The sequence below is a fragment of the Tamandua tetradactyla genome, chromosome 11 (genome assembly GCF_023851605.1).
Source record: "Tamandua tetradactyla isolate mTamTet1 chromosome 11, mTamTet1.pri, whole genome shotgun sequence".
Lineage (NCBI taxonomy): Eukaryota > Metazoa > Chordata > Mammalia > Pilosa > Myrmecophagidae > Tamandua > Tamandua tetradactyla.
Window position 1 is genome coordinate 66,528,669 of NC_135337.1, and position 23,487 is coordinate 66,552,155.

Sequence of the window (23,487 nt, forward strand, 5' to 3'; positions counted from 1 at the left end):
CTCACTGATATGAAGTAACTGCAAATTTATAGAGTCAAAATCTATAATACAGGTTACCAGGGGCTGGATTGGGGTTATGGAATGTGGGGTTAGTGTTACATTGTACAGAATTTCTGTTTGTGTTGATTGCAAAGTTTTGGTAATGGATAGTGGTGATGGTAGAACAACATTTTGAATGTAATTAAAAGCAATGAATTATATCTGCGAATAAGTGGATATTTTAGGTCATATACTGGCTACTAGATTGAAAAGCAAAAACGTAGGACTGTATAACACAGTGAACCAACTGCAAACTATGTACTGTAGTTAATAGTACAATTATAAAAATGTTATTTCATGAATTAAAACAATTATACCACACTAAGCAAGTTGTTAATAATAGGGTGGTACACGGGAACTCTTGTATTTTATATATTTTAGAAATGATATTTCTGTGTACCTACAACTTCTCTAACAACAAATTATTAATAAAAATAAATGTAAATGAAAAAGAAAAAGACATGAACACATTAGTAAAATATGCATATAGCATATTAAAATGTAAAAGTGTTCATCCTCATTTGTTAATCAAAGTAATCCAAATTGAACAGTAAAGAAGACCTGTTCACCTGTTTACTAAGAAAACAGTTTTTATCAAGAATCATAAAATATACATAAATTTCAACCTCATTATGTAACACTGGGGACTCTTTCTGAAAGTAATAACATAAAGTATGGAAAATGTGATATGCCTAAAATGTTTATAGCAATAAAAATCACAACAAGCAAAAAAATGGAAATAACATAAATTCCAAATGTGATTGCAAATTATTGGTAGATACTGCTTAGCCACAAAAAGTGTATTTGTGATGGCACTAGCAACATTAAAATATATTGCACTAATAAAAAATATACTGGACAGAAAGACATAAAACTGTAAAAAGATTGTATTTGCAGTACGTATGTTTTTGAAGAGAGAGTACAGATTATTGATAGGTGATAGAATTATATGTGATTTAATAATATTTTCCTCCAAATATTTTTCAATTTATTATTTACATGATTTAAACATATAAACTATTTACAGCTTTGTAGTCTTGACATCTTGGGCTTATCTCTGTCTTCTTGTTCTTTTCATTAATTAAATTACGGGTTCTCTATAATTCCCCCTTAGATTTTTGCCTAAATCCTGCCATTTAGAATAATGCTTGAGGACATGCCCTTTAGCAACAAAGTATTGGGTTCACATTTCTTTTACACTACTTACTAGCTCTGTAATTTCTGGCAAGTTATTTAACCTCTCTAAGTTTTAATTTCCTTGTCTTAAAATGAATTCATGTGGTTTTGTTGAAAATCGAAACCAATAGTATATAGTAAAATAATGAATACAATATTCAGGGATTTTGTTGTATTCTGAGGCCATCCTAATTTAAGACCTTTGCCATCTCATGCATGAATCACTGCAATTAAGTCCATATCGATTCTCTTGGCTCTGTGTTCTCCTGATTTCCAGCCATTCCGTTAGGTTGCAGCAGAATAACCTTCCTCTTCCTAAAATAGATGACCCATGTCACTTGGAAGTTTTCCTTGACACACATTGTTACCTACAGGGCTTGACTTTTTGAGGGCTACACTGTGGTGTGCCTGTGTGTGTGTCTGTGTAACCACATAGGGGTCAGGTTGTCTTTTCTGATATTACTATCATAAAACTTTAATATCATAAGATTTTGTTATATTGCTAATGGGCATAGTTTAAAGCTTCTATAAGTAGTTTACTTGGTAATATAAGCCCACTTTTGTTAATGTTGAGATGCCCCACTTTCCATTACCAATCAGATTTGCTGAAGTAATCATTTTACAAGCATTTTCCTGATCATTTGATGATCTTAGGTGTTGCAAATTTTCTAATCTAATAAAACAGCTACTATTGGCACATGAGGCAGACTCTGCAATTGCAATGCTTCTTACTCAGAAGTCTAGCCTGCTGCCACAGGCTTGTCAGTCCTGGGACCAACAGCCCATTACTGGAACAACTGAGACACAATACAGCGCCTGCTCACCACTGGCTCAGTGTGAGTCCTTTCCTGAATGAAAATGTGAGGTTGAAGCTGCTGAAAATAGGACATTAAAATCTTTGCACTTTATTTTAATGTTAATGAGTTGACTGAATGAACAAATTTAAACAAGGTGATATGGGTTTCCCACTTGAGGTTCAAGTCTTCTTTTTCTTACTCAGCTTTAGTTTATTCTAAAAAATAAAAATATTGAAAAGGAAATTTTCAAACTCTATGACGATGAATCTTACAGAGCCTTAAATCCCTTCCCACTAATTATTATTCATTTTGTGACCATATGACATACATGGTGATCTAAGTCCCAAATTCATAATGGCACATTCAATAAATGTAGGTATTTAAAGTACACTGTCATTTGTAGTCATTTCAAACTGCATTCAATATCTTGGTTCCCAAGAGCCTTAGATTTTATTAAAGTATTCTGCTGTAACATCCATTCTTCCTAATTGGTTTACAGATTGCCCTCACCATTCAGGCAGATCTTAATTGCATTTTTCCACATATCTAATTTGATTTATGGTTCCTTATTGGTTTTACATTATTTGTAATAAATTGGGATAAAATTCATAAAACATGAAAAAATATACAGTAGTTTCTATTTTACAAACAGGGAAATTACCTAAGAATTCTTAACAGCATCTTTTCTTATCTAAAAAAATAATTTTAAAGGTTGCTTAGTCAAACCACAGCCATCCATGTGATTTCCAGTACTAATAACTTTATTTTCCAGAGTTAATTATGTTTCATTTCATATTTAATTTAAAGAATTTTAAAATTATTTGGAATGGATTATTGTGTAGAATATTTTAAATATGTCTTCCTATTATGGTTAGGTGGATAAACAGGTAATTGGACCAGAAAATATCTAAGGAAATAGCAATTAAGCATCTGTGTAAGGTTAAGGAATGCCACTGCCACACTAAGGGATCTTATTGAGAATGTTCTGTTTAGTTTTTCAAAATACAAAATTGAAGATGTCTAGAAGACGTCTATAGCAGAATCCAAAAAATATATATATAAAGTTTTCTAAAATAAATAGTGGGCAGAAATATAAAGACAGAAGGTAACAGACATGCAAGAAAGAATTTCCTTGCCGTTGGAGTATTATTTAACAGCATGGACAATTTTATAAAATCCCCTTCTAAAGAAAGTCTTCCTATGGAACTGTAGGCATGAATTATTTCTGTGATTCCATGAAATTTTACGGGAATAAAGATGGTGTGTAAGTATCTGTAATAATTTATAAAACCACCTTCCAGTCTTTCAGACCGTAGAGGAGTTCACTAATTCCTTAAAAGGTTAGGGCCAATAGGAATTTTGGGTTCAGAATCAGAAAGATCAGGGTATTTCAGTATAAGATGAAAGGAAAAAAAAATGATTCAAAGAGAATTACAAAGAAAAAAGAATTTATAATATAAAATTTTAGGTCAATTAATGTAAAGATTTCAGTCAATAGCTTAAGTAAGAAAACTGAAAAGTTAGCAGATGAAACTGAAAATGGTTAACAGATGATAACAGAGATCTAAATACTGGCTGTAGCTGAACTTTTCAAATCAGGCAGTGATGTGGCCATTGCCCTAAGGAGGTCGTGGGTCCCCACTCCCCATGGCATCAAGGGGAAACACATGAAGAAGTGGGTCTCCCAACCCCACCCCCCAAAGTAGTGTGATGCCCCTCTCCATTCTTGCTGGGGTGCGTATTACGTGATGCCTAGTGGAGAATCGGAGATTTTATCCAGCAGCTCTAGGGCCACCCACCGATGGTGTCATGGAAGTCATGTGGGAAGAAGTAATCAGGGGTAGTCATCAGACTACACCCCTCCTAGTTAGGGTGGAATCAGTGAATGCTGTGGGAACCCAGAATCCCTACCCTCACCCAGTAATAAGTAGGAGCTCACCCTCCAGTGCTGCAGAGGCCAGTTTTTGAACTGGGACTTCTACCCCAACCCTGGCAGTATTGAAGCAGTGGCCCCAACCCTGCCACAGGGCTATCAGAAGTCAGCTAAAACAAAGGACTTAAGATCCAGAGTCTCATAATATCCTCAAATGTCTCATCATACCAAACAGCAGGAAGATCTTAAACCAAATGGAAAAAGCAATTGATAAATATCAACACCAAGGTGATAGAAATGTTAGAATTACCTGACAAAGATTCTTAAATGGCCATCACAAAAAATTGCTTCAATGAGCAATTATTAACTCATTTGAAAGAATGAGAGAGTAGAAAATCTCAGCAAAGAAATGGAAACTATAAAGAAAAACAAAATTAAAAATTTGAACTGAAAAATATAAAAACTGAAATATTAAACTGAGTGGTTGGACTCAGAATGTAACAGAATGGAGGGGACACACAAAAAAGTATCAGTGAGCTTGAAGGTAAAGCAATAAAAATTATCCAGTTGAACAACAGAGAGAAAATACATTGAGAAAAAAAAAAAAAGGAACAAACTCCAGAGACATGTGGGACTATAAAAAAGATCCAGCGTTTACATAATCGAATCCTAGAAGAAGAGGAAAAAGAGGGCAGGACTGAAAAAGTGCTAAAAGAAATAGTGGATGAGAACCTCCTAAATTTCACAAGAGACAAATCTATAAATTAAAATAAGTTGAGCAAATCTCAAGGAGGTTAAACCAAAAGAAATGCATACCAGCAAACATCAGTATTGACATTTTGAAAATTAAAGACAAAAATCATTGAAGCAATGAGAGAAAGGCAAAACCTAATATCTAAAGGAAGAACAGTTTGAATGACAGTATATTTCTCATCAGAATCCATGGAGGCCAGAGAGAAGTGGCACAATAATTTTCAAGGACTAAAGAAGAACTGTCACCTGAAAGTCCTATATCCAGCTAAAATGTTCTTCAGGAATGAAAGGGAAATCAAGATGTTCTCAGATAAAGGAGAACTAACAATTTGTCACCAGCAAACCCTATCCTAAAAGAAAAAAAAAAAAAGGCTAAAGGAAGTTCTGTAATCATGAAGGCATTGATAAAAGAAAGAAACTTGGAGCACCAGGCAGAAAGAACCTGATAAAAATGTGAGTATTCTTAGGCTTTCCTTCTCCCATTAAGTTTTCTAAATTATATATAATGGTTGAAATAACAATTATTAAACTGTCTCACCTGGCTTTAAATGTATGTACAGAAAATATTTAAGACAGTTAAATACTAAATAGGGGATGGTAGTGGTACATAAAAGGTAAGGTTTTTACAATTCATTTAAACTGGTAAATAACATGACCAATAGTCTTTGATAACTTATGTATATATAATGTAATAACTGGACCAACTATTAAAAAATAATATGAAGAGACACACTAAAAAATAATAGAGATAAGGTAAAATGGGGTTTTAAATATATTCATGTAATACATAGGAAGGCAGGAAAAAGAAAACAGAGAAATAAAAAACAGAGAACAATAAGAAAACAAAATGACATGTTTAAGGTTTAAATATGAATAATTATATTACCTATAGATGGTCAAAATAAACCAATTAAAACCAGATACTAAAAGAGTGGATTAAAACCATGACCCAATTATATACTGTATATAAGAAATTTACTTCAGACAAAATGATATAGACAGGATAAAAGTAAAGGTATAGAAAAACAAATATCAAGCAAACACTAAATAAAAGTAAGCAGGAGTGGCTATAGTACTATCAGATAAGGTAGATTTCACAGAAAATTCCCAGAGACAGAGGAGTGGTATTACATTATGAGAAAGGTTCAATCCATCATGAAGGCAGAGCAATCTTAAATATGTATCCACCCAATAACAGGTCTAGCAAATGTGAACTAAAAACTACAGAACTGAAAGAAGATGTAGCATGTCCAAAATAATTGTTGCAGATTTCAGCACTTCTATCTCAACAAGTGATAGGACAACTAGACAGAAAATCAGCACATATATAGAACTCAACATCATCAACCAAGAATATCTAATCAACATTTATAGAACATTCCACCCAAAAGCAAAACGTACATTTGTTGCAAGTGCCCATGGAACATATACCAAGATAGACTATATTCTGGGCAATAAAACAAAAAAACAAATTTAAAACAATTTAAATCATACAGATACATAAATCATACAGTTATCTGAGCACAATGGAATTCAACTAGAAATTTTTAACAGAAGGATGACAGCAAAATTTCCATATACTTGGAAACTGAACAACACACTTCTAAGTATCCGTGGACCAAAGAAAAGCCTTATAGGAAATTAAAAACAACAATAACAACAACAACAACATAAAAACATGACATTGAACTGAATGAAAACAAAACTACATATCAAAATTTGTGGGGCATAGCTAAAGCAGTGCTGAGGGAATGTTTACAGAGGAAATATCGTGAATCAATAATCTAAGCTCCCCCTCCAAGATATTGGAAAAAGGAGAGCATAAATAGAAAATAAGTAGAGAAAGAAATAACAAAGATCAGAAATCCATGAAATTGATAATTTAAAAAAATAGAGAAAATCAAATAAAATTAACAAACTTTTCGCAAAATTGACAAAGAACAAAACTGAAAGAAACAACTTTAAATATCAGGCATGAATAGGAGATATTATCCAGACACCAAAACGATAATAAGGAAATACTGCAAACAACTCTGCGTCCATAAATTTGATACTTGTATGGAATGGACTAATTCCTCAAAAAATCCCACAAAACTCCACAAATCACCCAATATGAATCTGATAATTAGAATAAATCTATAAATATTCAGAGAATTGAATTTGTAATTGTAAAATTCACACACAAAATGAAATCTCCAGGCCTAGAGGGTTTCATTGGACCATTCTATCCAACTTGTAAAGAAGAATTAGCACCAATCCTGTGCAACCTCTTCCAGAAAATGGAAGAAGGAAAACAACCCATTCATTTTATGAAGGACAAACTATTAGTACGTAGATACAGCAATATATAAGAACAATTATATACCATGACCAAGTGTCACTTTATAATATTATACAGTTGCAAAGCTGGTCCAATCTTTGAAAAAACAAATCAGTGTAATCCACCAAATCAGCAGGCTGAAGAAGAAGTACGTGATCCTATCAACTGATTCAATAAAAGTATTTAACAAAATTGAACACCCATTAATGATAAAAACTCTCAAAAAATAGCAATAGAGGAGAACTTCCCTAACTTGGTTAAGAACATCTAAGAAACTGTATAGCTTTGTTCATAACAGCTGAAAACATGCAACGACTCAGATGACCATCAGAGGATTCAACAGATGTGATACAACCATACTGTGGGAATGCTATTCAGCAATAAAGAGTGAAACATACGAACCTCCAGAGATTAATGCTGAATGTAAAAGGCGACTGACTCCAAGCATTGCATCTGGATGATTCTTGAAATAACAAAATTATGGAAATGGAGATCAGATTAACGGTTTCCAAGGGGTGTATAGGTGGGTGGGGAATAGAAGGAAATTGTTTTGACTGTAAAAGGGCAAACTGAGGCATCTCTGTGGTGATGGAAAGACTCTATATCTTGACTGTATTCAATATCAATATCCTGACTATGATATTGTGCTATAGATTTACAACATATTACAATTGGAAGAAACTGGGCAAAGAATGCATAAGATCCCTCTCTTATTTCTTACAGCTGCTAGTGGGTCTATAATGATATTGAACTAAAAATCTAATCTAATCTAAAAACACACGCAAAAATGAGGCATCTGGAACCAGAACCTATATTCTACAATAACATGCACATCACACACACATGCATGAGCAATTGCACTATAACTTTCTATAAATATGTACATAATATACATGTTGATTTAATATGGCCAAGTGTTCTTTCTTTAAATTATGTTTTTAACCACTTTTGGGGGGGGTTTAGGATTATGACATGATAGTAGATGGCAATTTTTTTTTAATATAACTTCTTGGCAAAATAAATAGATGTCAATCCTTTATCCGGTTTCAAAAATAAAGGATTCAAGTTTGCTGTTCCATGAATTGCAGAAGTCCACAATATGAAAAATTGCATCTTTCTGTATAACCTCTCCTTTAGATTTCCTAATGATCACATTTCCTTTATATTAAATTAGCTGAATATCATCTCCTTTGTATATAGCATGGAGCCTAGAACTCCAAACAAAAAGTCATCTTTATTTAGCAAAGCTGTTTATTTAACAATTGAATGAATTTGTCTGACAGTAGCTACATAATTCTAATACTGGAACAAACTTCAAATCTTTAATAAGAGGAAATAGTGCTTACCTGCTGCCCAGTGTGATCTCAATTATTTATGTAATTATATACTGGGAATAATATACCATATAGTGAAGTAAATTCCAATAAATGCCTTTTGTATTTATTTCTTTGTTAAAATTAAAATTTTTCACAAAATATTTTGAATTTATATATTAAAGTATTTGAATATTGATAAATTATTTGCTAACTTGTCCATTTGAAGAAGCAAAATTATTTAATTATTCTAAAAACTGAGAAGTATTTACCAGTTTTTATAAGGGAGGAAAGATAACTCTGTTTAAATGGTCTATAAAAAACATTACAGGGTACTATAATTTTCAAAATATTTCACTAATCATCTTGAATTTTGTAACCTAATGAATTAGTCCATACACAAATAACACTGATTTAAAAGATGTACCCAACATGAATACTTCAACATGAACCATTTCTTCTTTAATGGACATTTATTTGGTGATGAAAGATTCTCATATGATCAATTCTAATGTTCTTTTCTCATGAATTCATATTGATAAATGTAGGCTAAACTTTTAGTAGCCCACATTTTTCTTTTTAAGCTCCCCCAAGTATCACTAATTTTATATCACCTTTTAAAATTTTGTTGCTAATATTCATAACATGAAAACATATCCTCCATTTTATATATATATATATATAAATATATAAATATATATATTTATATAAATATATAAATATATATATATATATATATATATATATGTAAAGATTGAAAGGAAGTATTTTAAATGTATTACTCTGGATTCCACAAGTATGTCATTCCTGAGATTAGAATTTGCAATTATTAGGAACCTTAGAAGTTTTCACACTCTGAACTTGATATCCCTATTAAAATGTTTTTCTTAAACAAAAGTTCAGGTTTCTTCTCATTAAAAAGTGGTATTTTTAAACAGACATTTTCTAGGAATGCTTTCTAAAATAGCTTGAAATAAAGTAGCCCCATAATAATGATAATAAAATAATCTTCTTTCCCAAATTGGCATTAGTGAAATTTCTATTGTCCATTAATAGGTATTTTGATATTCATCTTCTAGCATATTTTACACAAACTGCAAGATTTTAAAAAGCCAAAAAGTCTTTTCATTGGGATCTTCTAGGATATTTAAAAAACCCATCACTATTTTCCTTTTCTTTTTTTTTTTAAGGTGAGAGGCCCTCCGGCTGCAGGGGCATTTAAAGAGAGACCAACAAAGCCTACAGCATTTCGAAAATTTTATGAACGAGGAGACTTCCCCATTGCCCTTGAGCATGATTCGAAAGGAAACAAAATAGCCTGGAAGGTAAGTCAGGGCACAGCTGTGACAGCCAGCTGCGCTTATTAAACTGACATCTCCCAGTGCCACGCAAACTTGGCTGGTAAGTAAATAAACTGGAGTAATTCCTCCGCAAATGGAAGATGGTGGGTAAGCTCTTAGACAGCAGTCCCCCTGTGTCAGCCGTCCACCTTGACTAACAATTAAATTATAGCCCACAAAAGAGAAAATGACAGCGTTGCCTTGCCTTGGAGAATTGTCTGCCCTCCCAGTGCATCTCTATTTTTATGAGATACTGGCAGCCCAGCCTGTTTCAGGCAGTCCATCAAATGATGGAACTGGTGGCTGGATACAGCGCGTGACAGCCATTTATCTCCCCCAAATTTCACCTTCCTGCAGGACACTTCCAAATGGAAGCTTTAATTACCTAAATGGATGGGTCAGGATTGCCTGCCCCCTGGAAATGCAGAGTGGAATACAAAAGAGGACCGTTTCCGTTCCCAGCCAGCCCCTCCGTGGGCAGCATATGTCAGCCAGCGCCGGGGCTGTCACACGTGCCCCTGTTAGAGACTGACCTCCACTGCTGAAACCATTACAGCGCCGACATTTTCCTGACAAAAGGTTAATTGGCTTCAAAATAAATGTATTGCCTAATGGTTCCAGTCTAATGTAGCTGGGTTTCTTTCTAAAAGGCTCGCTGATATTATTTGTAAAAACTTGCCAATCTCTTAACTAGAGAAGGCTTTTACATTTAATTTGGAAAATGAATGCTGATCTCTAACCTGCTTCTGCTATTTAATTATTTTTGTTATCAAAGAGTTGGCTTTGGTGATATTTATCAGCTAAAAAGGCTTCTCTGCCCAGAGACAGCAGAGCATATGTCCGTGTGCGAGTGTATTAAATCAGGTTAATGAGAATAAAAGATTTTTGTCAAATATCGTCTAAGTTAAACAATGGACTCATTTAACTAAATAGTCCACAGGAGTGCGTGAAGGTCAACTTAGGAACTGCTTTTGTTCATTAAAGATAGTTTTACGTGAAACAAGAAAATGATCAAATGAAGGATTCATTGTGGTAAATAGCTTAGAAAGATTCATTAAAATGAACATTTTCCCACCTCTGTGGAAAGATTGAAAAAATAGTTGTTTTACTATTTCTATTGTGTCTTTTAAAAATATTTTCATATTGTCATTTTTCTAAATCTTGAGCAGTTATCTGTTACTCAGTTACTGAATTTAGAATTATTCCAAATTACTTTGCAAGAGAAACCTGATGAGATCCTTGTTATTAAATGTCATAGATTCATTTTGTGGAGTGGATGAGGGGCATTATTATCTTGTTTTTAATATCTGCTGTTAAAATGTTAGTTATGTGAAAATTTCCATGTGATGAGAAAAAATATATAGCAAATATAACTAATTTAGATGAATTTGGTCTTAACATAAGTACATATTCCCAAAGCTTTATTGTGAGTTTTGGAACCATTTGTACTTAATTAATTACATGGATTTCATGTTTGCTTGACTTTGTACTGGTTCACACAAGATAACTTAGCAAAGGTTCTTCAAGTCCTGATTTCTAGTAAGTAAAAAAAAAAAAACCTTAATTCTTCATTTAATGTAAGTGGCTTTTGATATTCTAAGTAATTATAACCTATATATAAATTATTTTAATTCATTTAGAACTGTTCAAATAATTTTACAAGTAACTTTCAGAACTGTCGAGAGTCTAGAAAAAATTTATCTTTGAAATAAATTATTAAGAAAAAGATGGGATGAACCATGTTGCTTTATCTTTGATAGTCCAACAGTCAGTAGAGATAGAAACTGCTGTTCTTTTTATAGCTATATTAATTCCTTTAAGCTACTGTTGACTGTAGTACTGATTCAGCAAGCTAAGAAGTAATAATCAAGAGCAAGCAATTTATTTGCTGTCACTGGTAGGATAAAAGCATAAATTTAGAAAAACATCTTATTCCATAGCCTGTAGACTTCTATCTTTTTTTGAAAGCTGTGCTACCCACATTTCAATGATATTACTGTAGCAATGAAAATAAGACATTAATGTTATTAAACATAGGCTTGTGAACAGTCTCTTGATATATTCATATGTATTCCTTGGCTCATTTGCTGAAGAGACAACCTGGTGCCAGGTAGAGGACTCTGTTAGGATGCTTTCCCCAAGAAAGAGAGCTTACATGTTGAAGGAAACAGGGACAAAAAACGAAAACTGAAAACCCAGCTCGCTGACCAGTAGCTGTTGGTGCAGACAACTGGGCCCCCTTTGGCCAAGCTCAAGCTTGCCCCTCACCGCGGCCCGGGATAGCAGCGCTTCCCAGGAAAACACGTGTCCTCTCCCAACACTGCTTGCAACATCCTAGGAGTCAAGGACGGGGTGGGTGCAAGTGCTTGAAATGGTGTGTAATATAGTGCATTAAAAAAAAAACAGAATCTGAAAAAGACCCGTGACTCTCGAGGAATTCTGCCCTAGCCCATGGTGGGTCTGTCCTGCCACCCCAAGTCTCACGTGAACCTGTAAGGTCACCTTACCCTTTCTACTTGATCCAGATCTGCTGACGCGATCATTGCCTTACTAGACACCCCCAAATATTCTTGCAAATAGCTAAGGCACTGTATGGTGATTTCTTATTAAGGGCTTAATTAAATGAGAAAATAGAAGTCAAAGTCAGGGATAGGCGAATGTCTGCCCGCTCAGGCTTCTCAGCTCACATCCCGCAGCAACACGATGGTCTCCTCCACGTGGAAGTGGTCGCTGTTCCGCAGGGCTGACTGGACAGAAGACCAGCCCAAGCTGGTCTATTCCGGGCGGAAGCCCGAAGATCTGCACTGCCCCGCAGCGGCCTGCGATGGTGCCAGAGGTTCTGAATCTGCACCGCCCAGTATAGACCAGCTCATATGCGGCCCTGAATTACTGGAAATGTTCCTACTGCCACCGAGAAACTAGATTTGTAATTGTATTTTACTTAAATTTAAATAGCCGCATGGTTGCAGAATTGCTACTGGACAGAGGAGGTGGAGTCTTCTGCCCCAGCGCTCAATAACCATTTCCTGAGACCCCAGGGTTTTAAAAGAGAAAGAGTTTATTACTACGCATATAGTAGGAGAGCAGATGGCCTACCAGCCCAAAATCTGCCTTCTTGAACTGCAGTAATTCAAATGGTTTTATTAGAGAAAATGTGGGTGGGTTTAGGGTAATGAGCATTGTGGCCCCAGATGATGTAATCAGAGGGGACCTATCACCGAGCATGCGCAGACTGACTCCGCGCCCAGTCACCACATTTAGGAAAGACAATGGCGGATCGGGGTCTAGGTGACCTGTACGGTAAAGTGTCAGCCACTGAGCTTGTCAGGTGGGCCCACCTAGGTTCAGTCTGTCTTGGTCATGAGATAATTTGGCACTTGGGGTGGGTTAGTTCCGGGCAGACCCAAGACCCTCCATTAATAAGCATTTAGGGCTGTCTTTAGTGATTATAAGACTCTAAAGTTGAAAAACTGGATAACTGGGTACAGATGAAGGTTAGAAGTTTTTACAGTCTCAGGGGCAGAAGTTAGGGGCCATGCAGCCATTATCAGAGGTCAGGGCGCTGGATCACAATTCAGAGATTTCAGATATTTCCCTGTCTACTCCAAAATGCCAGGAAGCAAGAAGGAATACGTAGATAACGATTCAGTGGTCAAAATCCTGATTTCTCGGTTACAATTTCGGAGGGAAGAGCTCTAGGTGGAGATCAAGGGCAGTCAGAAATAAATGCCTGGCCTGCTGGCTGGGTAGAAGGCTAGAACTATATTACTATTATTAAGATTTGCACAGGCGTTTTTATCATGGCTGTCTTTGCTCATCATACTTTCCTTGGTAAATATGAAAAAAAGATACTCATTGCAAAATATGTTAGTGAAAATTCTGTAAATTTACTGGTGGCAAGTTAATTATCTCTGAAAGATGAATAGATGACCTAGAATATAATTTATCAGGCAAGCTCTGAGATACTTTATCATCTTTAAAATGTGCATTTTTTAAAAATATGATGAACAAATTCTTGATTATAAGAGGTTGAAGCTGTAATAAACACAATGCGTATTTAAACAACAATTTCAAAGTGCTTCTTTTTCTACATTTTTCCTGAACTCTACTAACATTCAGGAAACGACTTTTTACTCTGTTGCTGCAGAAGGGGCAACAGAATTGAAAAACAGAACTAAGCCCAGTCTGGATAAATCACAAAGTACATAATCAACATGAAAAAGGAACATTTGAAAAACGTAACTGAGCTTCCACACCTTAAATTTCCAATTTTCTGTTTCCTGTACTTTTGCCATGTAAACCACATGCATCCCTTACAAGAGTGTAACAAGTTTCCCACAGGGGCATGCTGGGAGGGAGGACATGGGTTACAAACTTGCAAAATGCCCAGCCCAGTGGGTCCACCTGGGCTGCTTAACCAAGGAGTGAAGGAGGCATAAATGTAGAAGGCTGTCTTTTGGTAGAGAAGTTTTAAATTGGGATAAAACCAAATATTAAAGCACGAGTAACAGGAGAATATCACAGTAGGTGGAAATTTACCCACCTTTTCTGTAAATAATTTCTTCCCTAGGCACCCATCATCTACACCCCGCAGCCCATCAGCTGAAGACAAATTTCAGGTCTCCTCAGCAGCTGTTTCTTCCTCTACCTCCTCTTCCTCTTCTTTTTCCTCCGCTGCCCCTTCCCCTTTGCTGTCCTCTCCTCCCTCTCATCCTTCTCCTCTCCACCTTTTGTTTGTTGCTTCCTGGAATCCATGCTAGTTCTCTGTTTTGGCAGGAATCTGAAGTCATTTTAAGCACTCACCTGAATAAACTTGAAATAACAATTATTACTTATACACTTAATGAGGACCACACACCTGAATCGGAGGTAACAGTATGAAATTAATCATTATATTATAAACTCTGATCCCAAGCCGTTGTTTCTATAATTTGGGAATATAAATTATATTAAAATGATCACTTCCATAGAGAAGTTGGGAGAAAGAGCTGGGGAACGTATCCTAGGCACATTAGATTTTAAAAATTATTACCTGGTATTACTAACCATTCACTAATTTGGGGCATGAAAACTGCTGCAGCTACACCGAGGTGTTTCTAACCTTTTCACTTTATGGGGAATTTGCTGTAGGAGGATGTGACAGGAGTCACCTCCCCAGGTGGCAGTGACCCTGTATATGTGACAGAATGTCACAGGCACTAAAAAGGTCCTGTTTTCTACTAGATTTCAAATAAACAGGCAAAAGAATGTTCCAGATATTAGAAATATATCATTACGTTTTTATAATTCATTAGCCAAATGAGGGTAAAATACAAACCCTGTTACAAATGCAACTAACATAGAAAACCTTCAAATTATTTCAAAAAGGGACAAGCCCAAAATGGATTTGTCCTTTCCTTCAAAGTTTCCCTCTCTCATAGCCCTACCTGCTCAAGAACATGGAATGAGACCCTGCTCCCCAACAGAAGCTTTGAACAACCAGCAAGAATGGGCAGAAATGTGTTTTTAAAAGTTCAAGAAAACAGTTAAAGGACTGCAATAACTGGGTGAGCACTCAATCCAGAAAAAGGCCACTTCAAAGCAGCAGGATCTCGTGGCACCTTGGCTGTCCACTCCCCCAGCCCCCCAGCGTGTGTGGAGTCGGCCTCTGCTCCACTACCAGTCTCCTACCCCAGTTCCAAAGGGAGCACAGTCCAGGGCATGTGTGCTGAGCCAGGCTACCTGCTGGGCTGAGGGACTGGTCCAAGGAGCAGAAGCGGTCACTGAGCTTGCCTACAGAATGCTGAGAGACGGTCAAGTCCTGCTGTCTGAAACATGTGAGTGAACTATATCCTACAGACAGGGACACTGGGATCCATGTACACGGGGGAATTCCTAGGGTTGCACAGGCATGCCCGGACAGGAGGTGTGTGCAAAATGAATCAAGGAGGCCCCTAAAACGCTGACCTCTAGTTATTCTGCAAACTCAGGAAAGCACTCACACAAGTCAGTCTGCAAACACTGGGAAAGGTATTTTCTTTTCTTTTTCTTCTTTTCCTTTTCCTTCTCCTTCACCTCCTCCTCTTCCTTCTCCTTTCCCTCCTCCTACTGTTCCTCCTCCTCCTCCTCTTATTTGTTGGTTCCTGGAGTTCAATGGAAGTTCTATCATAACACTAGGTGGATACAGACTTAAGGAAAAGATGCCTCAGACTCTCAATTCTTGCAATAACACATTAAAATATCCAATGTCCAGGTTTCAACAAATGACTATAAAACATGTTAAGAAACAGGAAGTGATGGCTCAGGCAAAGGAGAAGATTAAACCATTAGAAACCTCCAATTATGAGAATTAGACCTGGGACTGGGATATTTGAGGCAGACTTTTATAAAATGTTCCTAAATATGTTCAAAAACCTAAAGGAAAACATGGACATAGAGCTAAAGGAAATCAGAACATGATAGATGAACACAAAGAGAGTATCGGTAGAGAGCTGAAAATTCTAAAATAGAACCAAATGAGCTGAAGACCTCTGTAACAGAAATTAAAATTCCTTTGATAATTCAACAGTGGATTGAAGTTGTCAGAAGGAAAAAGCAGTGAATTTGATGATAAATTGATTGGAATCATCCAGTCTGAGGAGCCGAAGAAGAAAGAATAAAGAAAACAGGTTCTGCTCTTTCCATGCAAGGAAAAAGGCAGTGGAGAGATGCATTTAAAGCACTGAAAGCAAAACACTGCCAACCAAGAATTCTGCATGTGACAAACTGTGTTTCAAAAATGAGGGAGGAATTAAGACATTCCCAGATAAACAAAAGCTGAGGCATTAATTTTGTCACCACTAGACCAACCCTGTAGGAAGTGCTAGAGGGAGTTCTGCAGGCTGAAAGGAAAGGACAGTAGACCATAGGTCAAAGCCACATGAAGAATTGCATATCTCTGGTAAAGATAAAAGCATGGGTAAATATAAATACCAGTACTATTGTATTTTTGATTTGTAACTCTACTTTTTTATATCCTATGAGATCTAAAACACAAATGCACAAAATGTGATGATTAATCAGTGGTTTTGGATTCATCGTGTATAAATATGTAACTTGTGACAAAAGCTACATAAAGATGGGGCATAGGAACATAGTTTATGTATGCTAGTGAAGACATTAAGCTGTTATTTAAGCAAATGATATTATTGTAGATTTAGGATATTAAATTTAAGTCCCATGGCAACCACAAAGAAAATATCAGAGAATATGCAAACTCATAGAGACAGAAAGTAGAGCACAGGTGTCCAGGGGTAGGGACAGAGGAAATGGGAGTTAATGCAAAATCGGTACAGGGTTTCTGTTTGGGGAGATGGGAAAATTCTAGTGATGAATGCTGATGGATGGATGGATGGATGGATGGATGGATGGATGGATAGCGCGAGAGAGTGGATACAGCAGAGGAGGCAAAATGTTGAAATTGGTGGATCTAGATATCTGGGGGTGCCAAGGCATGTAAGGAGTTCCCTGTTTGGGGTATGTATTATTTTTGCAACTGTTCTGTAAGTTTGAACTTATTTCAAAGTAAAAGTTAAAAATAAATTCCTCTTTCTCAACCCTTTGTAGCCCCTCATCTGTAAGTCTCGTTGGGGCCCTTGTCCAAAGCCACCTATTTTCTAGCGGTATTTCTCCATTCTTGTTTTTTAAACTTTATTTGCTATGTAAGTTATTTTCAGGAGCCAGTGTACTGAAATAAAATTAACAAAGCCAGAACTGATACACAACAATTGGTCCAGGTGAGAACAAGCTAAAGGTAGCCTCAACTCATTGCCGAAAATGTATCTTCCTCACCTGCCTGTTGAAGATGTAGAAAATTTCCCTATTAAAGTATAATTCCTCTAAGCTATTATGTTAATTATACAACTACTTGTTTATTAAAACTTGTTTTACAGTGTTTATTTTTCTGTTAAACAGTGACCTGTCAGGCAGCGCAATGGTGCTCAGTGGCAGAGTTCTCGCCTGCCATGCGGGAGATCCGGGTTCGATTCCTGGAGCCTGCCTACGCCACACACCCCCACCCACCCCCCCAAAAAAGAAAGAAAGAAATTAGTGACCTCTTAAATTAATATTAAATCTATCAGGTACTTATTAACACACTTTTCTAAATGTTTAGCAATGAGCATTTATATAAATGACTTCATTAATGTATTTGTACCCTACATTATTCTAAAAAGGATGTAAGTTGTCTCACAAAGAACTGCAAAATACAGAAAGCATAAATAAGAAAGATGAGAAAAAATGAAAACCATCCTGCAGTCCTCTATGGTAAGGGCCCTTTGTATTTCTGGTTTGTTCATCCATTCATCCCAGAACCTAGAATGGCACTGGGCACAGAATCGGCATCCAATAATACTTGTTGAATGAATGTAAAGCATAGGAGAGCTGATTATTTTAAGTTTTATTTCTCTTGAAACTGTTTCATGACTGTAGCTCTTACTCTCTAGGCATTACCTTCTTTATCTGTGAGTATAATGTGTCAGATGATTCCTATAGCCCCTTTAATTATGGGACCTCTCAAAAATTTTAGGTTCCATAATTATTAGAATAACTGTATTTTGAGATGTTCATGAGATACTTCAAAGAACAAATATTGATTGGAAGTTAGCCAGAGAGACCAGATCTTCTGGTCACAGGATGGAGGGATGCACATCAGCCAAGTTTAATACACAATTCTTTGGGGACCAGAGTTAAATGCCAAAGCTTCAGTGAATTGAACTTTTATGAAGAAAGTGCCCCGTGGATTATACGTAAATGTTTTCCCAGTAACTTCTGAGTTCTTTCATCTTTCAAAATGGCAACCAGTTTTATTTTTCTTTTTAAATGAATTAAAAATAGATTTCCAAAATGAAAATCCAAGTAAAGGAAATGTTGTGCATAAATTAATTGGATGCTCAAATCAGTCTTTAAAGTTTCCACCGGCAATGGTGGGGACAATGCCTTCAATTCTCTGTTGACTCACTAGGTGCTAATACTCCTGTGTGACTTCATTCAGTATTTCTCTTCTCATCTTTTCCCTTTTTTCTTCTGTTCTCAGCAGTACTGGTATTCAAGAACTATAAAGGGCTTTGTCCTTGTGACCATTTTTATTGGCATAACTGATAATTTCCTAGTAGGAAAGAAAGTTATTGAATGCATTTTCTTACAATTACAATTATCCCAACCATGACAACTCATTATCTGTAAATACTACTGTATTTTCAAGTCATACTCTGATATGGTACCTGATCCATTAGCCCTCAGGATATTTCTCAAAAAATTTATATCAGTTTGATTTATAAGTTCATCCTTTGGTGCCTTCAGTTTATTTAAGTTTCAGTTTCTTAAGGATTAAAAAAATGCTATTTCTCTGTTTTCCAGTAAATCCGATAGTGATTTTTGAAATCTTATAGGTAAATTTATTTGAGTTGAATAACTTGCTTCCCATGAAGAAGAAGGATGTACTCTGGGAATTGTCCCACTTCCGTTTCTTTAGATAACTACCAAAGGTTGAGTTTGGATAATAGGCCTTAGAATTTGTAAGGCAAATTTGACAAGATAAGTGACAATTTACCTGATTTCTGTATGAGATAGCTGCCACATTTCTGATATTAATTCCTCTGTGATTAATTAATAGGCAGAGTTCTTCTAGAAGTCTTGAGAAAATAATCCTCTGGCAATTATTGTGCTCTTCTGTGGTTTTTGGAGGCGGGGACGGCATACACAATTAATGCCGCCATTCTTTTGTTTGATGCAAATTGGTATCTCTTAAAAGTGTTTGGCATGGAAATAAAGACATGTATCAGAAGTAACTTAAATTTGAATTGGTTAGATGACCTCTGAAAGCAGGATGAAAGATTTTCTGCTGAATGGGCTGGTGCTCCCTACTGCCTATATAATTTATGGGAGAAATTAGTGCGAATGGTTCACTTTTATGGAGCAGTGCTGCTTGTAGCAAGCCTGCAGAAACAATTTTCCCCCAAACCTCCATCTGTTCTTCAAACTAGGGCATATGCCATCTCATCGAGCTTGAAAGTCAACTGATTTATAACTCCTGAAAAGTGCATAGATTGAAAACAAAGGTCGACTGCTGCTATGTGACAGTGATTTGTTAGGCACTTGGCTAAAGACAATTCACATTACCAGAGACCCAAGGGGAAACAAGCAATGTTGTAAGCTTCAGATCTCAGTAGACTGACAACTAGAAAAAAAAAAAAATCACTCCTGCTTTTTAAGTTAAGCATCTACCACTGCTGGATAGTAGGAGAGGTCCTGGTAGCATTACAGGGGGGTGATGTGGCTAAAGTATCTTATTGTAACTTGCTATCCCATGAAGAAATGGGATTTGCTGCCAACCTCCAAGCTGTACAAGTGGCCGTCTTAGATGTATCAGCACTCAAAACTTTAAACTAAAAATATATGTTGCTGTTTCTCAGAAATTTCCCTTTGGGGCCACAAACAGGACTTTTGATGAATTTCTGAATCCTGCTGTAAGGTGAATCTCTAGCTCTGTTCCAATTAGTAATTTAAGGAATGGTTCACTTATTATAAGTGTTTTATCACTTATGAGATCCCCTCTCTTTATAGAAGCCCTATTGACATCAGAAGTTCTTTGACAAATGACAAATGGAATCAGATTGACAGTCTGACCATAAGAAAAATCAACGGTTGTTTGATGTTTTCATTTAGGGTCATCAAAAGGTGTCTCGTCAGATTTGAAACTCGTAGATACATGGTGAATTTCCAACCTCCTGAAGTATATTAAGATTTCTCATTTTCTCTCAGGCAAAGCTAAGTAAAATGTTAATGAATAATCATACTCATTTCAATCCAAATTTAAGACAACAATTTTAGGAAATTAATTTATACCTTGATCAAAAAGGTTATCTTGACCTTGAATGGTCTATATGAAAATTAACATTGTCAGGATAATCAGGTGAGCTCATATAAATGCAATATAAAATTTTAAACTTGTTACTTAGAAAGATTTATTCTTAATATGAAAATTGTGCACATTTGTTCTGAAAAAAAGAAAATATTGAGGAATAGAAGGAATAAATATTATCATTCATCATTCTACCATTCACTGAATATAGCTATTAACATTTAAAAAATATTTCCATCTTATTTTTCCTTTTGCAGTATTGAGATTGTTGTGTATAGGATACTTTTAAAATAATTGTCATTATAGTGTATAAATGTTGAGTGCAGTTATTTTTTTATTTTTCTGATTTTTTTCTAGTTTGAAATTAATACATGCTTATTGTAGGTAATTTGGAAAATGAATGAAAATATACAGAAGATAAATTTCATCCAGAGATAATAACGTAGCATTTTGGTGTTTTGGGCCAGTCTTTTTTTGCATATTATTTTCAAAAGATTTTTAATAATTGCAATGAATTCTGTTGTGCACCCGTCTGGACACGTTCTTGGTCTTTGTCCTCATTCTGGTGGGGTGGCCTCACTGTAAATAAGCTCTCTTCAAGATGTCACTTTGGTAAGGTGTGGCCAAGCTCAATCAGGTTGAGCTTTGGTCTGGATCACTGGAGTCCTTAAAAGGTAGAGTGGCAGTCAGATGGAGAGAGGGGGATGCCGCAGGGGCAGCCAGAAGCTGGAAGACATTGAAACCAGGAGGAGAATGGAGAAGATGCCACCATATGCATTGTCATGTGACAGAAAAGCCAAGGAACTCCAAAGATTACTGGCCAGCTAGAAGATACTGACCCCATGAGGAAGCAAGCTTTCTAGCCTCTGAAATGGTGAGCCAAAAAATTCCTGTTGTTCAGCTAACCCATTTTATGACATTTAACAGCTAAGAAACAAAAACAATGATTTTTAAGGAATTCAAAAGAATATTCAAGGGTCTCCTAATTAGGAGAAGAGATTAACAGTGGACACAACTGGCAAAGGAGTATTAATAATTTTCTCCAAATAGAAGATCAAGAAGACCATTGTTTAATATGCATTTTAAAGATTATTTCAAAGATTATTACTCAAGGCCTTTGGAAAATAAATATGCCAACAAATTCATCTGTATAGGTCTACTTTAGCAAAGAACAAATGGCTTTTCTTTTGGAAATTCTTATGGCTCAGTGTCCCCAAACCAGAGAATTTGTCATTGTGAGCATATTGTTAGTGTGCTTTTGAGGAGACTAGCAATAGCTATTAAAAATTATTCATTGAAAAGTGATTTCTTACCATTGGAAAAAGTATAAAAATAAAAAAGGATAGCCAATGAAATGATTATAAAGTCAATCTCTGCCCCTAATCTGTCTCCCTTAAAACAAATAATGCTATATAATTTCCAAGATTGGATTCCAGACTAAATAAGGGAAACCTATAAGTCTTTCCAACAATAAATTGCTCATTCTTGAGTTCATATGTAAAATTCATTTCTCTCTCTGTCCATGTATATCTTTAAGTGATTTTATGAAAAATAGGTACATGTGTTGAATATTTCTGAATCTTTGAACATTTGGAAAGGTTTTTCTGCATTCATACATGTGCTGGTTTGAAAGGATTTATGTACCTTAGAGGAGTCTGCTTTAATCCTAATCCAATCTTGTGGGAGCAACTGTTTTTCTTAAACCCTATTTAGCACTGTATGTTAGAAACTTGATTAGAATATCTCTGAAGAGATGTGACTCAAGAGTGGGTGTTAAACTGGATTAGGTGGAGACATGCCTTCACCTATTCCAGGTGGGTCTTGTTTATTTTACTAGAATCCTATAAAAGAGGAAACATTTTGTAGAGCCATGAGAAAGCCAGTAGACTCTGCCATGTTTGCCCTGTGTCCTACCAGCTGAGAGAGAAATGTTGAACATCATTGGCCTTCTTGAACCAAGGTATCTTTCCCTGGATGTTTAATCTTTCCCTTAGATTAGACATTTCTATAGATTTGCTTTAATTGGAATATTTTCTCAGCCTTAGAATTGTAAACTAGCAAGTTATTAATTTCTCTTTTTTAAAAGACATTCCATTTCTGGTATATTGCATTCTGGCAGCTAGCAAACTAGAACAGATTTTTGTACCAGAGGAGTGGAGTCATGCCTGTAACTGACTTTATTGAGATTTTATACTGTTTCTAAATTTGTATTGTATTTGTGTTGTTATTGAAATGGTTTAAGGCTTTCTGATATTGTTATGGAATGAATGTATTTTGCATTTGGAAAGAACGTGTTTTGGGGGGGTTCAAAGGGTAAAATGTGCTGGTTTGAATCTGTGGTGGACCCCAGAGAAGCCATGTCCTTTAATCCTCATTCTGTATTGCTGGGTGTGAGCATTTTGATTGTTCCCTTGGAGATGTGACCCACCCAATTGTGGGTAGTAACTTTTGATCAGATAGCTTCCATGGAATTGTGACTCCACCCATTGATCCTTTAAAAGAGGAAATATTTTGGAGAGTCCCTTTTGTAGAGCCACAAGAAAGCCAGCAGATGCTATCATGTTTGCCATGTGCCCTTTCAGCTGAGAGAGAAACATTGAATGTCATCAGCTTTCTTGAACCATGGTATCTCTCCCTGGATGCCTTAGATCGGACATTTCTATAGACTTGCTTTTATTGGGACATTTTCTCGGCCTTAGAACTATGAAGTGGCAACTTATCAAATTCTCTTTTTTAAAAGTCATTCCATTTTTGGTATATTGCATTCCAGCAGCTAGCAAACTAGAACAGATTTTGGTACCAAGAGTGGGGTGCTACTTTGGTTTGTAAATAGCAAACATGTTGGAACAGCTTTTTAAATGGATAAGGGGAAGATTCTGGTGGAGTTGTGAGGAGATAGTTCTTTGATAGAGAAGGTCTAGAATGCTTTGAAGAGACTGTTGGTAGAAACGTGGACTCTAAAAGACACTTCTGATAAGCCTTAGACAGAGATGAGAT

At 35.9% G+C, this 23,487-nt stretch overlaps 1 protein-coding gene across 4 annotated transcripts in view; it reads left to right on the forward strand.

Moving 5' to 3' along the window:
- PACRG (parkin coregulated) overlaps positions 1-23,487 on the forward strand; it is a 544,801-nt gene that overhangs the window by 82,978 nt on the left and 438,336 nt on the right. For all 4 annotated transcript variants that reach the window (XM_077120797.1, XM_077120798.1, XM_077120799.1 and 1 more), the window contains exon 2: positions 9,462-9,596. In XM_077120797.1, coding sequence (XP_076976912.1) covers positions 9,462-9,596 — 135 coding nt within the window. The remainder of the gene's footprint in view (positions 1-9,461; positions 9,597-23,487) is intronic.